This window comes from Drosophila albomicans, chromosome 2L, assembly GCF_009650485.2.
Source record: "Drosophila albomicans strain 15112-1751.03 chromosome 2L, ASM965048v2, whole genome shotgun sequence".
NCBI lineage: Eukaryota > Metazoa > Arthropoda > Insecta > Diptera > Drosophilidae > Drosophila > Drosophila albomicans.
In genome coordinates, this window is record NC_047628.2 from 2307721 (window position 1) to 2325153 (window position 17433).

At 31.8% G+C, this 17433-nt stretch overlaps 2 protein-coding genes across 5 annotated transcripts; both read right to left on the minus strand.

The window, feature by feature from the left end:
- Positions 1-848: 848 nt before the first annotated feature.
- On the minus strand, positions 849-6395 carry LOC117565176 (uncharacterized). 3 transcript variants are annotated; one of them, XM_034244172.2, is made up of 8 exons: positions 6189-6395; positions 5933-6067; positions 4654-4827; positions 3831-3976; positions 3392-3602; positions 3217-3328; positions 2620-2999; positions 849-2556 (listed from the first exon to the last, which is right to left on the minus strand). In XM_034244172.2, the coding sequence occupies exons 3-8, from the start codon at positions 4721-4723 to the stop codon at positions 2312-2314; spliced, it is 1164 nt and encodes a 387-aa protein (XP_034100063.1). In that variant the 5' UTR covers positions 4724-4827; positions 5933-6067; positions 6189-6395; the 3' UTR covers positions 849-2311. The 3 variants fall into 3 exon arrangements, with proteins under 3 accessions (XP_034100063.1, XP_034100061.1, XP_051858474.1); XM_034244170.2 differs by lacking the exons at positions 5933-6067; positions 6189-6395 and having other exon boundaries at positions 4654-5015; XM_052002514.1 differs by lacking the exons at positions 3831-3976; positions 4654-4827; positions 5933-6067; positions 6189-6395 and adding an exon at positions 3668-3782.
- Positions 6396-7503: 1108 nt separating this feature from the next.
- LOC117563950 (nipped-B protein) lies at positions 7504-17036 on the minus strand. Of its 2 annotated transcripts, XM_034242523.2 has the most exons (24): positions 16900-17036; positions 16291-16427; positions 16060-16231; positions 15881-15999; positions 15634-15817; positions 14841-15441; positions 14510-14768; positions 14261-14425; positions 14022-14200; positions 13518-13958; positions 12760-13446; positions 12469-12697; positions 12054-12378; positions 11741-11969; positions 11482-11676; positions 11321-11413; positions 10755-11248; positions 10538-10686; positions 10183-10470; positions 9888-10123; positions 9665-9822; positions 8948-9611; positions 8665-8880; positions 7504-8607 (listed from the first exon to the last, which is right to left on the minus strand). In XM_034242523.2, exons 2-24 carry the CDS (start codon positions 16355-16357, stop codon positions 8440-8442), a joined length of 6318 nt encoding a protein of 2105 aa, XP_034098414.1. In that variant the 5' UTR covers positions 16358-16427; positions 16900-17036; the 3' UTR covers positions 7504-8439. The 2 variants fall into 2 exon arrangements, with proteins under 2 accessions (XP_034098414.1, XP_034098413.1); XM_034242522.2 differs by having other exon boundaries at positions 14510-15441.
- Between the last annotated feature and the right edge of the window lie 397 nt (positions 17037-17433).

Consider the following 17433-nt stretch of genomic DNA (forward strand, 5'->3'; position numbering starts at 1 on the left):
ATGTACAGACATGGATATATTGTCTCGGTTGATCACGAGTACAAATGTGGGGTCCGTGATGCTTCCTTCTGCTGCACATAATATGTATACATCTCCTGTAATACATCTGCTGTAACCATAAAGTTATACTACCCTTCTACTGTTTGAGTATCGGGTATACAAAAAAAGTAACATCATTTTTGTTTTAAAAATGTAAGGTATTACTTCAGTTTATTCAACGATGAATAACAACTTATCATTATTTTAAAATTTATAGTTTATTACGGATGCGTTTATGTTACAATAAACAGAACGTAATCACAATAGTATAGTAAATGCATACATTCATATAAGGGAGATGTACTTTATTTACAAATTAAAGACTAAAGTGAGTATTTCATGCTTAGTTTACAACGCATTTTGAAATTGTAAAACTTGTTCTTACCATTTTCTTATATTATTAACAGACCATTTATTTACATTAATTGTTTTACAATGTTAAAGACAATGAATTTCCAAAGTTGTGCTTTGCCTTTTACATACATATTTATCTTATATAAAATTTTAACAATTCAGAATGGTTATCATTGGGGAGCCAATCCTTACAGATAATTTTTCGTCCAATTAATATTTCCGTTATAACATTTATGTCCCCATTGCAGCTATATGAAACAGTTATCGAATTCGACCGTTCCTGATTAAATTATTTGAGAAGTTTTCTTATAGAATTAAAACAGCTGATACGACTTAACTAGTCGCCCTTAAATCGTTAAATTATTCTCTTGAATGACAGTTTCAATTTTAATAATGAAAATGAATTACTATCCACGTTTTTCCTTTGAACTGAAGTGATTTAAGAAGTTCTTTAATGTTTTTTAAATTGGCCTTTAGATACCACAACTAGTAAATAAGTTAGACATACACATTCACATATCTCATTCTAACCTTCCAGTACTCCTTATACTATAATTTTTCTTTTTATTAGGCATAATTTGTATAATTTGATGAACAAATTAAATAAAGGAAATTGAATTTTACATAAATTTAATTGACCATATTTTGAAAGGAAATAAGAATATATAAAATTACAATGTGTTCATTAAAAACATACATACATAGAAATCATTAGTGCGCTAAAATTTTCCTATGCTCTAGTTGCAATTCATAAATTGGTGTTGTACTCTGTAATCTATAAAAAATACTTATCAATTCCATTCAAAAACTTAGACAACTTGACAATATATTTTTTGAATTTTTTTTGCCGAAGGTATTAAACTTAGATATAAAGAATGCTGCATTTTAATAAAAATATTCAAAACATTGTTTTATAATCGGGTAATATGCACATACTTAAGCTGGAAACTTAATAAGGGACTTAATGATGATTGAAAATTTACGCATTCTATGAGATCAGAGTTTCTTCAGAATCATAAAAAATACCCATATACATCAATCTGTCTTTCAAATAATAAACAGCGAGTAATCATATTAATAAGTTGAAAGTATTAGATAATAATATAAATTATTGAGATTAAAATCGGCTTAGCTAATGATATATTTTCCAACTTCTTTAAGCAATAACAATAGTTGTATGACTCTTTTATTTAAAAAAATTTTATAAACTTTGTTATAATTTGAGTTTTATCAAAAAATAATTATTTTTAATGTTTTTTTTTTAATTGCCCTTTAAATACTTTATTTTTATGCTAATTGGAATAAGTGTTTGGATATTGTAATACGACCCACGTGATAATGCTTGAACAAATTTAATGAAACTATTTAGAAATGTGACATTATTTAATATAGTTCTTAAGGTTGTAGGTTGATGGAAAGTGAGTATTTCATCTAAATATGTTTATCGGCAGTCAGCATAAATGTGACGTTTTAAGGGTAAATATTTTTGATTTAAATGACAATTTTTTATTAATTCTACATCAAATTATATCACAGTTTATATACTGAGACCTTAACTGAACCCCGATAGCTGTCATTTTAAATGGAAATGCGTAGATCGAACGATCGACAAAACTACCATATAGCTACCGTAGGAACAACTTTTTAATAAGTCTACATCGTTATATCAGTTTTTGGTATGCCGAAGACAGCTTTCATTAATTTATCATATAATCATATCATATAGTCAAGTCCTTTTTACAATTTTAACTTAAACATCTTAATATTGGTATCGTGATACTAATGTATTCGTATGTACCGCATTCATGAGTATCTTTAAATGTGTGGTATTATTTATATACAATTCCTTAATTCCAATTGCCGAAGCCAATTGATTTAAATTACTCTATAATTCTTGTTATTTAGTCTAATCAAAATTTCAGCTATTAAAAGTACATAATACATATACGAAGAATATCATTGGTGTCTGCTTTTGTAAATGGGATGCAGAAGGCAGATTCGCTAGCAAACAGAGAACGGATAATAGTAGTGAGGGCCCTGTGACCAGTAGACTATTGGTTCCATTGAATCCTTTAATACTGTTTAGGCCTAAACTGATGTTGGAATTATTCTCTCCGTCAAGAATGCTGCGATTCGCATGTTGCATGGCTGCTGGTTTTTCTCCTATTTTCAAAGCAATATTTTATGGTTAGCAGCTTACATAAAAATTGACTAATACGAACTCACCTCTCAGTACATGGACCGTAATGCTGGCCGGCCTAGCATTTGACGGTGCACATGTATAATTTCCAGCATGATGAAATGTTACCGTTTTGATGGTTAGCACGCTCATTGAAGAATTTGGAAGATATGGTGACTTATGTGGTTGTACTTGTAATGTTGAAAATGGACTAATTGGTGAAGTAGAAATATATGGACCTGCAGTAGATACGATAGCGCTATCGCCATTTGATTCCATTGCGCTGCGATGTGTTTTATTTTTAGTGCCATTTGGTTTCGTCTGTAAATGTTGGCCGTTTTCGAGACCAGGGATTGCATTTTCAGTAATCGACGTGACAACGAAACCTCCTTGCGCATCATAGTTAACCATTTTATTCTCATGATACCTAAAAATGTAATTTTAAGATATTATACTTTTAATTATTTATAAATCACAAATTATGTATAAATGAACAAAAACATTAATGATTAATCGAAAATAACGATGTTTATTTGTTTATGTTACTTGGTTATACAATAACTACCGAAGGAATGAATCAGTCACTTTTACCACTCTATAATTCCATATGTTATCTATTTCTTAGTTGAGTTGAGTGCACTTACCAAAAGACAAATGCTGGATTTTCCGTGGCCCCCTTAAGTTTACATTGCAGTTGAAGCGTAGAAGTTTCGTCAATAAGAATATCAGATGCGTTTGATATTTCAGCTACAGCTTCTGTAATTTGTTATTAGTTTTTATATGCACTTGAAAATATCTTCCTATCGAGCAGGTACTTACCAACAATTTTTAGTTCTATAAAAATTGATTGCGTTGGGTAAATTGACAGTTGACACTCATAAAATCCTCGGTCCTCTTCCTTAACAGCTTTAATCCTTAGCGACCAATGTCCCATGTGACGTGTGTGCTCTACTAAAAATCTTTTGTCGCTACTGTGAGTTGATAAGCCCACAGTAAGCAACTGAAAATCTTTTCTTCGAATCCAAGAAACCTATAAAATATAAAATTTGCACTTAGTATTAACATTACAAAAGACCATCTAACGGTGCTTCTTACTGATTATAAGCAAAGTTTGTTTCAACACTAGAAGCTACAAAAACACTGACTGATTAGTTGAAAATCTTTCTAGATCAATAACTTTTCCCAAGAGATAAGAATTTTGACTAATAATAATAAGGCCGAGATGATGAAACCCTGAGCACCATATACATATACTTACCGTGGCCGGAGAATTGACTTTAACGACACATGGTAAAATAGCAAGTCCTCCCTTCTGGGCGATGACCCGAGTATTGTTTTTAGTATTAAACTGACTTTGAAGACTACTCCCAAAGTGGTTTTGAGACGATGTCATTTTTCCCACATCTGAAATTACATTTTTTTTTAGTGTTGAGAAAAAAAAACTTTTTATATTAATCTTTAATGCCGAATTTATAGTAAGCATAGTGCTTTCACGATTGAGTAGAAGTAATAATTAAATATGGATAATATCGCGTGCAAACACTATCTACAGTGAAAAAAACATGAGGCAAGATGAATCTTATAGCTCTTTGGTTGATTTTGGAATTATTTTCTGCAAAATAAGCGAATTTGTAAGAGAAAAAGTTCATAAAATCAATTTAAGCTAAAAAAATATAGCACTAATACAGAGCTATAAGTACAACTTTTACTTATTTTTATAATTATTTCAGTTTACGTTTTCTCCCTGACAATTTCCACTGACAAGTTCCAGGAGGAAGAAAATAAAAACTTGTAGGAAAAATTTAATTTGAAAGAAAGTCGCTTAATATATGTACATAAATGCTTTTCTTTATTTAACAACGAAAGGAAATATTTAATTTCAATTTTATAGTTTTGCTAACATAAGGACATAAAATAATGAATGAAATTGAATTAACAACGACTGTTGATTATTCAAATATGGACTTACATATGTATATTTAAGTAAACAAATATAAATTTACATACACTTAGTATCTAAGAAACATTATTATACCGTAAAGGCATGGTTTAATATTTTAAAAATGTAGTAAATTACTTACTTGAATAGGCTGAAGTTATTAATAGCAAAAATAAATAGATCTGTATATGCCATTTTTCCGATTCCATCATTTTAGCATTTATATTATTCACGACGAACTGATTATTTACGAGTACGACGTGTGTGTATATGAAACATGTTTATAGCCTCTGATATCTTATATCCACCTTATATCCTGAATTAATGAAGCGTCTTTATAGTTATTCCCGCACAGATAAAAACATTTGTACAATCAAAAATGTTTTGATTTTATGGTTAAACAGTAATTTATTTGACTTTTTGTAGCTTTCGAATTTGTCAATACGAATGTACAATGTACACATACATATACGTACATGTGTATATGCATGTTTGTATATCAGCTTATAATTGCCCCAACAAAAAATACACATGAATCTATTTGTATTTGATTGTACGTACATACAAATGTACATATATTCTTATACTTATGCCAGTACATAAGTATCCATGAATAGCATGCTTTCCACAAAATTTGACAATCTGATTTTTAAACGTTGTTAAATACAATGAAATTTACATTCTTATTTTGTGTTAAATAACTACCTTAGATATGAATGCAATTTCCTTTTATGCATGTATATATGTACATACCCAACCCAGGCATGCATTCACCCAATATGTAAAACATACAAATTTTGTTTTATGTACTATGTACATTTTGCAGTAAAATCACTTTTCAAAATGTTTTCCCAGACGAATTTAATTGCATAAAATGCTAACTTACAAAAAATTAATTCTTTTATATTAATAGTAAATGTTAAATACTTTTAACTATTACAATTAAGAAAACTTTATATATATATATATTATATGTATATATATGTATGTACGAAGTTCATTTGTTTGTAGGTGTGTATGCTGCACTACATGAATATGTATGCACATATATTCGCTTATGCATATGTGTGTATGCATTTATCAGGACAAATGTTGCTGGATTTCAAGTAAATAGATACTGCATCTCATGGGTGCATAATAAAAAAAAAGATACAAATGTAGATTAAAACTCACATACACACAACTGTATGAATATTTTCACTCAATTTTATGTATTCCATAATTTTACTTCACATTTACATATGTTAAAAAGTGTCTTATGAAATTTGTATTTTTAGAAAATTTTCGTATCTTCATTCACCGATTATGAACACATAGAACAAATCAATTATTCTTACACATGCATATACAAATGAATCCGTATATATGTACGTTTGTATATGGATATGCGTACACCGAACTGCACAAATTCAAATTTTTACTTCTTTTGAGCAGGCTGTTTCACTTAAAGGACCTCTTTTCATAACCGCCATACGGAGACTAAATTAGAGTTGACAACAAGTACGATACTCTGCGTAACTCACGCAATCGCATTTCATTCCTCGAATTAAACAGCGCTGCAATACAAATAGTATGTATGTATTCATTTCTATACAACCGCACATGCATTGATGTTTGTTTGTGTATTTTATAAGAGTTAACGGAGAGCTTCTGAAAAACACACATGCCTATACAAACCGTTGAGTGCAAGGGATGATTGAATTAAGAGAGTATATACATCAATACGTTCTCTTAAGTTTGTTTTCGTATATTGCTTAGCCATATCCGGGTACCAAAATTCACGACCCTGCCTCAACAGAATGTACATTGCTTATCCATTAAATTTATGTATGTTTAAAATATTTTGATACACATATACATTAATTTTGCAAGAATGAATTGGTATGTAATAAAATAATTTATATGCATTTAATTCTATTGTTTGAGAGAAATCTATATTCTGGAAACAATCGCAAATATGTATGAGTATTTATTTATACAAAATACTTCAAAATACTCAACAAATATACCAGAAAAAAAAACAAAATTGTCACTTTTTCTATTCAAAAAGTATAAACAGTTTTGGAAACTACAAATACACACTCAACATGCGGATTTTATATTTAAAATAATAAAAAACATTGGCTATTATTGATTTTATATTTATGCCAAGTTTATTGATGACGTTATAAATATTCTTATTTACGAATGAACTAAACATTTCACATCCTTAATTGCGACATCAATTAATTAAAATTCATGGAAAGATTTTGAAAAAGTCTTTACATAGTCAAACTAATTGAAACTAGGGATACGTAAAAGCTCATTCTTTCTGCATGAATTATTTTATTTTACAACCAAAGCCTAATTTTAATATTAGAAACAAATAGTTTAAACTGATTTTGAAATATTTAAGACCTTGAATTTAAAACGCAAACGCTAATACCCTGTGTAGATTAAATTACTCATTTTCGGATGATTGTTTCTTTTACCTTTGATATACTTCCTACCGCCTGAGTTTGTATACTTTTGCACATTTAAACAGCTTTTTGAATGATGCAAGCGCTTTTATCATAGAATTGCTTTACTCAAAAAGATGCGTTTGGTGAAAATACGGATAAGATGTGAATACTAAAAAGTGGCAAATTCCTATATCTAACCTCATAAGCTGCCATAAATGCTAACAGAATATTTGTTAATTTAATAAAGTTAAAAATGGCAAATTATTAAAACACTGCAGTTTTAATACTGAAAAGAATACATGATATGTTAACATTTTTTCGATGGTTATCGAAAAGATATCGATAAAAAACCTATCTGGCAACCAAATAAATCCCCCAATCCAAACAGGGCGCTCTAAAAATAAAATTTAAATAATGAATCATGTTTGATTGCTTTATTCCAAAAAATTCACGTCTACCTTTTTTTAGTATCCGAATTCCCGAAATAATAAACTTTTTGAATTTTTTCGAGAACTTAAATTAGTTTTATTTCAACATTAATTTAACTACATATAGTAATAAATATTTTTATCTGCATTATTTAAACTAATTAAATATATATTTATTTACAAGTATATGTGACGCGAAATAATATTAGATTTTTTGTTTTGAATCTATGAAATACAATAATGTACATTATTCGATATGGCTGAATTTTATCCAAAAGGATCCATTAAAGCTACGCCATTTACATACATACTTTTAGTGGCGCGGATTGGCGTAATGCATGCTCACGTGTTTTATTAAATATGAGTAAAAGGAATTCCTTTCTTTAATGTTGTATACCCATTGAATAAAGTAGACTTAGAATAAAGAATAAAAGTTTTTGCTTTTTCAAATTGAATTTTAGAAAATAAGTTATATGGTCAAATGCCAGTAAAGTACAAATTCTGAAAACTATCAGTTGAATAAATTTTTAATTTTTAAATAAACAAATGCAGTCCTTATTGACTTTGATAGCTTACAATTTTTTACATAAAAGTTGATTTTGATCTAAGTTGATACTTTTTCGGGTTATTTTGCACGAGTAAGTACATATATTAATTTCAATGTACCACATTATTGTACTCGCTTCTAGCATGGACTTATCTCAATCTAGCTACATTTCATTTTTCTCTATATATATATAACTGCTAAATAATACATAAACTATTACGATATAAAAAATATACAAGTTTTGTATTTTATTATATTGTTTTCTTCAAACAACAACTAAGGATGAATGTATATGCTACAAAAAATTATTAACTGTTTTGCTTATTTTAGACATGTACGGTAAAAGTTAATGTTTATTGCTATTTAACACTAATGTTTTAGAAAATAAATAATACATACATACGTGTAGCACTACTTTAGATTATTACAATTTAAGCCTAGGTATCTAATTATATTTAATATATTTTCTGCGTTACTTCATGGTTGAACCAATAAAACTAAAACACCTTTTCTCACGCATAGTCTTCACCACTGTAATCATCATCTTCATCAGATGACACAATTTTGCGCCGTTTCTTTTTACTTCGTTGTTGACTCTGCTTACGTGAAATTAACTTTGCAGGAGAAAATGTAGATTTTGCTGATCGAGGCGGTGTGGGGGCGACGGAACCATGCGTTTCCTATGTAGAAAAATATCAACCAAATTCTTGCAATACTCATTATATCGATTAACTCACAACTAATATCGTCGATGCTGATTGAATGTTACTATTGTTAACGTTCAGTGTTCCAAGAGAGCTGGGTTTTTCGTTTAAAATGTATCCAGCTGCCTTATTATTCTGAGCTATTGTATCATCAACAAGTCCAGAATTATTCAATTTAGATTTGTCGCGAGATTCATCTGCATCAGAATCTGCATCTTCTGGATCCAGTTTAAGCATAAGCTGTTTGAACTATAAATACAATTGAAATGAGTTAAGGGCATGAATATTAAATTTTATAACATGTGATGGAACTTACGTCCAAGTATTTAACAACAAGATCTAGTTTCTCATCATTGGTGAGTGGTCTCGAGAAGTTTTCAGATTCGTTATTAGTATAGTTTTGAGACTGTTGCTTTTTAATCACATCGATTGTTGTTCTTGGATCGAAATCTGTAATGCTCCGACGCGTAACTGCTTTTTCATAAATTTTTTGTTCTGACGGCGAATATCGCGATATTTTGCCATCAGTCAATCCATACATTTCTTTTAAATGTTCCTTAAGAACCAAAAGTAGCATACACGCTTGAGCAGACGTTATGCATTTTTTGATTTCGGTCATATCTTCAGGCAGTCGATTATAAAGAACCTGTGGATCCTCTTCATCATCATCATCTTCAAGAACATCGCCTCTATTATCACTAGGCCTAAGATGTTCTTTAAAAGTAGTTAACAGATGTGTACCAGCCATAGATATGAGCAAGTCGATTTGGTGTATTAGATATAAAGGCTCATCCTGTACTGCATATGGAAAGTAGGCGAGATTATCGGCAATATATAACATTTGTTGCAAAGACGTTTTTTGATCATCGAATTGTTTGGTTACTGTTTGAACCAAAGCGCGCCTTTGTGGCTTCGTCGTTCGCAGCAGTGTATATAAAAAATCGTTTAAAGCTGTTGTTACTTGGTCTGGTCCACGTTTGCTGTGAGTTAAGATTTAAATTAAAAATATTGATAATGATATTCAATAACTTACGCATAACCCCTAATTATTTCATTTTTGGCCTTGTTATTCACTTGCAAAATTTCTTGCAGTTTGAAACAAAGCTGTAGTCCAAATTGAACTTTCATATTTACAAAGCCCGAATATGTTTTGTCAATATCTTTCAGCAAAGCATCAGCTCGATGGGCCGACTAATAACAAATAGAGATACAAAGTTTTATATGCTATTTGAGTGGTTATACAATTTTGTACGTACCTCAACTTTAGAATCGGTACTTAAACATATTAAATAAGGTACCATTCTGACTGGATGAACCAAGCCTTGTCTCAGCACAATTTGTACAACTTTAACGGCCCACAGACGTACCGTGTCATCGCGATTAAGGAAACAATCGAGAATTTCTTCCAAATACAGTTGAATAATGCGACTAGCCATACCGGACGAAACATCATTCATTTCCTTCAGGTCTTCATGTTTTGATTGCTTTTCCCCTAAATTATTTTATAGGATATTAATATTATATATATTTTACTTTATTATATATACTTACACTCTTTTTCTTTATTATGCATGAACATTTCAGATTCAGTTAAATAAATCCAAATATTGCGCATACATATAATTTTAACGCCACCATCATTTGAGGATGATCTTAGTAAATCACAGTAAAATTGCTTAAGCTCCGATCGTGTCAGATAATCATCATTCATAACACAAAATGAACCAAGGGATATCAGCGCCTGTTTGCGAATTTCATGATTAGAACATGCACAAAAGAACATTAAGCACTCGAATACGTTGTCGCATATAGAAGCAGGAAGTCCTGAATTTGATTCACCTGATAGAAAAACATAATCCAAATTTAGTTATTGAAGTACAACATATCATTTAATAAATAATATTACCTAAAGTATTAGGGGATTTAAAATCAAAATAACGCATCAGAATACCAATCGTAAAGAGGCTTCTCCGAAAACTTGGTGTATAAATATGATCTATATTAGAACCATTATGCACCACTTGATTTCTTGAAAGATCGAGAACTCGATAGAATCTGTAGAAAACCAAAAAAAGATAAATAAGCTGTGATTGCAGGAGATTGTACACTTAATAAATACGAACTTCTGGAAACAGTCGCGAATTAGTTTATAGTTCTTTGTTATCTTGTTAACAAGTGCTCCCAAGCAGGACACACAACTTGTCACTTCAGCTTGATTACGGGAAACAACCAAAAGCATCAAATGTTCTTCTAGCGATGCCAAAAACGATTCACTTGCGTTGTTAACAAGGGGTACAACCTTTTCAAGAATATCGGCGACTGCACATATAAATTTGGCAGCAGAAGCTGAATGACATTTGATATTCAAATATGGTTCGATAGTCATAGCGTGGCGAATTAAGAGTTGAGGTCGAACTTTAGCCAGAAGGTGAAGTGTCGTTATACAGCCGAGCATACGTGCATTGTCAGTATCCTCCAATTCAATTAGACGATCAACAAGTCCATCCGCTAATTGCTGACACGCTAAAACAATTTCTGCTGGAGGTTCTGTATTCTTTTTCACCGGCTCTTGGGCACTTCCATCCAGCTTAAGCATATTTTCCTTTGGTTTGAAAATCTAAAAATGAATTGGTACAAAATTAAAAACAGGCACGTAAATATGAAATCAAAAATATATTATTAAACCTACGCTCATCAAAAGACCTTCCAACCATGTTGTACCCGTATCGTGAGCTGTGTTTACAACATCAATAATTTGATTTATTTTTCGCTGTATGCCATGCTAAATAAATAAAATAAAAAAAAAACAATTTAAATGTTGTCCACTTTAGTAAATTAATTTTACCATACTTTGTCATTTTTTATGCAAGGCGTAAACCACATTTTCATAAAGACTTCTGTGACGAGCTTTTGGATGCCCTCTTCATCATTCACTCGGCGAATCATTTTTACACAGATTTCGGGAATTTTTTCGAAGTCTGGATATTCAATACAGATATCGCGCAAAATTTTAATGACACGTTTGCGCACTGAAACACCAGTGTCCTGCAATAACCGATAAATTTAACATTTTTTTGTTAGCATTAAAATAATACAAAAGTGGTCTTACCAATATTCGAGTCGATAGCATATCATAGTATTGGTCTATTAGTTCTTGATTGCTAAGAACAAATTTACCAACCAAATCAACAGCAGCTTCCCGTACTGAAATAGCAGTGTCCAGAAACTTTTGATTAACACCCATCTGCATGTCTTTTCTTTTTAGAACCAACGGATCTACCTCGACTATATTTGCCAGACATTTCATTGCCCGCGTTCTCACAGCAATTGATGGTTCACTGTTAACAAACAATAATGCGTAATATAATTAGTACCAAAATAAATATAGAAATGCATGAATATAGAAATTGAAAATTACTTACTTAACGACTAAAATAATTTTTTTAAGACATCCATCAAAAGATTGGCTAAATGGCCGCTTGGTAGCCAAATATTGTGCTATTAATTGTGCATTGTTGTAATCTATATAAGTCTTTATATGTTGAAGTGATGTATGGTTATGTTCGCCTGATACCGAATATGGTTTAATTTTGCTGATTAAGTATTGTTTTCGTTCTTCCAAAACGTTAAAAATTTCTAAATTGAGTTCATAATCAACTGCATCGATAGAACGACTACCATTTTTATTGGAGTCTTCAGGATCATTTTCATCGCAGGACCCAGAATCCGAAGAGCCGGAATAGTCTCCTTTAATTATAAAAATGGTAAATTGGAATACAAGATTTAATCATATTAAATATTTATATATATTAAAATTTACTGAAATCGAAAAACTACCTGATCTTTGTTTTGACCGAGATTTGGGTTTGTTTGAAGCAAACCCTTTTTCGCCCTCCTTTATTCGACGACGTTGATAAATGACATCCCGATACCATTGCGCCAAATAAAAATGACGAGCATAGTCCCAAATCAAATTCTCCTCTTGTGCATTTACGGCGAGAAAATCAAGGAGTATTTTTTGAAGAAATTCCGTTCGCTGTTCTTCAGGGTGAAGCTCGATTTTTGACTAATACGTAAAATTAATTTCTATTAACAATGAAAAAAATATTTCGTCTAATAAATACTTACATCAGTTATGGTTAAATCACCCTCTTTTTCTTGTTCTGCTTTTATTGATTTAATCATTGAATCAATAATATTTACTTTACATCGCGACTCTACTGTGTCTTTACGTAAGCGCGCAGCTACAATTCCTAAGTAATCCAAGGAGACCAACCGAATACTTTGTTCAATTGATTTATCCGATACATAGCGAACTAACATGGTTCCTAACAATGAAAGTAACAATTCGGAGGCTGGCCACTCAGGCTTATTTACGGTGGCCAAAAGGTCATGAATAAAGTTTTCAAATAGAGGACGAAAGTCAGTTTCGTTGTTTCGGGACTTGCATTTGTTTAAAAACGTCGTTAAAAAATTGCCACCAATACTGACGGCAACGTCGTACTTTTTCAACACAAGTATATCCTGATTTGGCTTTATTATTTGGGAGGCGCCACTTGGTAGATCGTCATCAAAATCTTGAAGAGTTTGCGTTTTGACACTGCCGCGACTAATATCAGCAAGCGAGTCCGTGAGAATTGTAGCACATTGAATTAACTGGAGCACAAGTGCAGTAACCATTTGTATATTGCCGCCGTTATTTGTGAGTTTATATGGTCGCAGATTCTTTTTTGATGAGGGCAAACGATCAATCGAAGACAATATATCACCTAAGATACTGTTTCGTATTTTATCATATTTTTCCTTTCGAAATATCTAGAGTGATCAAAACAGAGTTTTAGATTTGTTTCGCAAAAAAAAAAGAAATATTGAAATATTTTACTTACAGTTGTAACTAGTTCCAAGCAAACAAATTGCAGAGTTTCAATATTATCAACAAAAAATGGCTCTATTGCGAGTGTTGACAGGGGTAATACTATAGTATCGACAAAAATGCACTTATCAAATAGCGCCACAAAAACTTTTAGCAGCTCAACAACTTTTGAGTAAAAAAGTTGCAGACTGCGATGATGATTCTGATGGGACTTTGTCTTTTTGCGTTGGCTCGTTTTTTTCACATTTTTTACTGTATATACAGGATCATGTAATGGAAATATTGTTTCACGTAATTGAAATTGAGCAAATTTAATAATATGTGAAATATTATCCTCCTGCAAAAACTTTAGGTCGCTAACTGTTGAGTAAATGTTGCATATAAGTAAGCAAGCATCCATTGCGTTTAATATTTTTTCAATGATTTCATCATCAACAATTTCATCTTCATCTTCCTATAAAAACAGAAATTAGTTATTAATAATAATTAATATAATTTTAGAGTGATTTATACATACCGGTCCAGCAGAATAATTTCTGGCCAAATAAACATTTCGCATGGCGTAGTTAATTAGCAAAGTTAGTTTATTTTTGGGAATTGAGTCCAGTGCTTGTTTTGCTTTCAACTTGGCAACATCATCACTCATTGTATTAAGAAGTTTTGGTGAAATGCATTCAATATTTTCATCGACGTCCTCTGAAAATACAAGAATTTAATTTTTGTCGAATGATGAGCTGATATGGTCGGTTTCTTTACCTGAATCGAAATTTGGGGATTCGGTATCATCAAGCATTTCAATGATTTGCTCCATGTTTCTCATAAACTGTTGGTATGTTTGCGATCGCGTTACTTCTTCTTTTGTACCTTTTGGTGTTGTTAACGACATTGTACGCTCCACGCGACGTAGTTTGGGCTTTGAAACTAAAATGTATAATTAATAATAAGACTAAGTTGATGGCTTGCACACAGCACACAACCATAGACCAAAATAAAATATAAACTCACATATTTGCTCCGGAGGAATGTCACCAAGCGAAATTGCCACTTTCCTTTTCGTGCTACTTCGTTTCTCATCAGCTTTAATAACAGTAAACATATCTACTGAAGCAGAAGATTGTGCACTGCCAACGTTGGTTATTTCAGTTGTAGGAACAACCTCAGGTAATCCAACGGTATTGAATTCTTTATTCATAAACTTTTGCCTGTCATTGTGCTTGCTAGCTGTTTCCTGTAGCAACCCCATATTTCTAGCCAATTCTGGTGACTTTTGTACAAACTTTTTAATACTCTGTTGCATAAGACGTGCATCTTCAACGTTAAGACGATTTATACATACCCGAACCTGGGATTTGCCGCTTGAAGATGTAGACGCCGAAGTAGCTGTCGATATTGGTTGCGCACATTGATTGAATTCGTGTCCAAATACTTTGTTGCCCTGGGAAGAATTGGGTACGAAGAGGGATTGAATTGGAGCTGGAGATTGGGGTTTAGCGTAATGTTGATTTGGCTTTTCAAGCTCCTGATGCTGCATTGTTGCTAAATCTGCATTCTGTTGCCTTTGTAAATTTAATACATTTTGGAAATTTCCTTGTATTGTCGACGTAGTTGTTGTCGGAGCTTGAGATTGTAATGGGGCATGCTGCATTATATCTCTCATTTGTAAAAGCTGTGCCGGCTGTTGTTGCAGGGGTTGTAAGTCTGGCTGCTGAGCAACCTGCTCATTCAATGGATTCGGATAATATGCTTGGGCTTGGCGTCCATGTTGATTCACGGATTGAATCACTGACTCTGAGTGATGTTCTTCCTGTCCCACTAAACTTGGCTGGATGACGTTCAATTCCTGTACTGGATGCCCCTGCATTTGATTTTCAATGGATTCGTTTACATTCCTATTTAATCTCGAGTCGCGACTTTGTAGCAGTCCCGGAACATTTTTGCTAAAAGAAAAAAAATTAAGATTTGCGTACAATTATATAAATATATATATGGTATAAGCTATATCTAAAATTTGACCCGGTATCGTGTCTTAGCATATCTTCATGCAATTATTTTAAACTTTTACAAAGTATTCAACATTTAATTTATGGGGTTACTCTAACCTCATCTAAATAACACCGTTGAGTACCAACCTGATTGATTGATCAGCATAATCCTTTGGCACCTGGTGCTGAATGCGATCAGTATTTAAATTGTAAGCTGTCTGACATATATCATTAACGAGTCCAATTGACTGACTTTGTGAAGTACTCTCTTGAATTTGTGAATGCTCAGAATGAATATTCAGGTGTTGATGTGTCGTATTATCATTGATTACTGCAATACGAAATAATATTCAAATTTTTATAAGACCAAATGTATTTCACAAACAATATTTACCAGTTCTACGCGGTGTGTTAAATACAGTTGGGCGATAGTTGTAAATACCCTGCAGTAGTTCAGGATATGTACTAATGTTGGCGCCGTGTTGTTGGATGCTGTATTGCGGTTTTAGTTCTCTATAGGGGAAGAAATAAGAAATATTATACAAATTTATATAAATTTTGTATTTCACTTACATATTATCCGAGTTCGTTTGCTCAATGGCATTCACCAATTGTCTCACCAGGTTCTCATCGCGAACAGACAATAAATTATTGGATTCATTAGCCACCAGTGAGTGAAATAGCAACGATTTATTAAATGATGCTGCGCTCTGAAGAGAATCTGAGACTGGTAATTCGCTGAGCACTAAAATTACAAATATTTAGACAATTTGATATCAATTAATACAAGACGTAATCACTTACAATCTGAAGTACTGGTTAGGCCAGCTAATGTTGTGACTGGTACGCTAGGGATGTCACGGTCCCCCATTATAAAGATAGATAATTATGCTGCTTCAATGCATGTAATCGTAGAATTCCACTGCAAATATTTTTTTAATCTATGGACGAAAATAATAGTTTATCTTAGGTTAGTAAATATAAATTCTAATTTCCTGAATGGCAAGTATAAAGTACATCCCCATCTCTACAATTGTCATAGACAATACAAATACACAGTGAAAATATTGCAACTTGAGTTTGTACAACTTTGTTTTTCTTTTGTATCTGTATGGGAATCATAGGCATGATTCTTAGGTACACGCACACATACACATAAATTTTTGAAGTACTTTCATATGCATGCGTGCATACATTCAACATTATTTGTGTACTTTTATTCCGCAATATTTGATCAAATATTTATTATAGTCACACAGTCATGAACTTTAACACAATCGGAGCAATTCGACAATACCAAAAAGATTTTATGTTTATGGCGCAACGTCCGCAAATTGGTTTAATGTATGGATTTACAGCATTGCAAATGTATAAATGCAAGTAGCTCTTCGTGCAGTTGTAAGTGGTAGTAACCTTTATGTGATGAGTTATTCCATATTTCACACAATCTTTATTTGCATTGTTGCTGGCTATCTTTAACGAATTTTTACTTTATTTATTAATTTGCTGCAAATGGCGAGTGTTAAGCCAACATGGCCGACACTTACGTACAAAAGCTGTTTGATATACATTTCTAGGGTTGTGTGTCAATCAGCAAAAATTTCAAAATTGCAAGATAGCGTCGAGATATTAATCGGTCGTACATTGACAATTCTGAAAGCTTTTAGATTTATTTATATTTTTTAGGGTAATGTACATCGACGCTTACATTTTTGTTAGCGTTGATTTCATTACAAAGAGAAAAGGTCTATATTTAAAAGAGAAACGATCTGCTTGCTTGTGACAATATACCAACATAAAATGCAATTAAGTGAAAATTTATCACGATTTCTGTAATTTGGTATTTTCGGTGTTACAAGGTATATTTTATAAATGGTGTTTACATGTAGATAAATGCATAAAACTGGTTTTCTTTTTTATAGAAATATAATTTTTTATTAATTTATG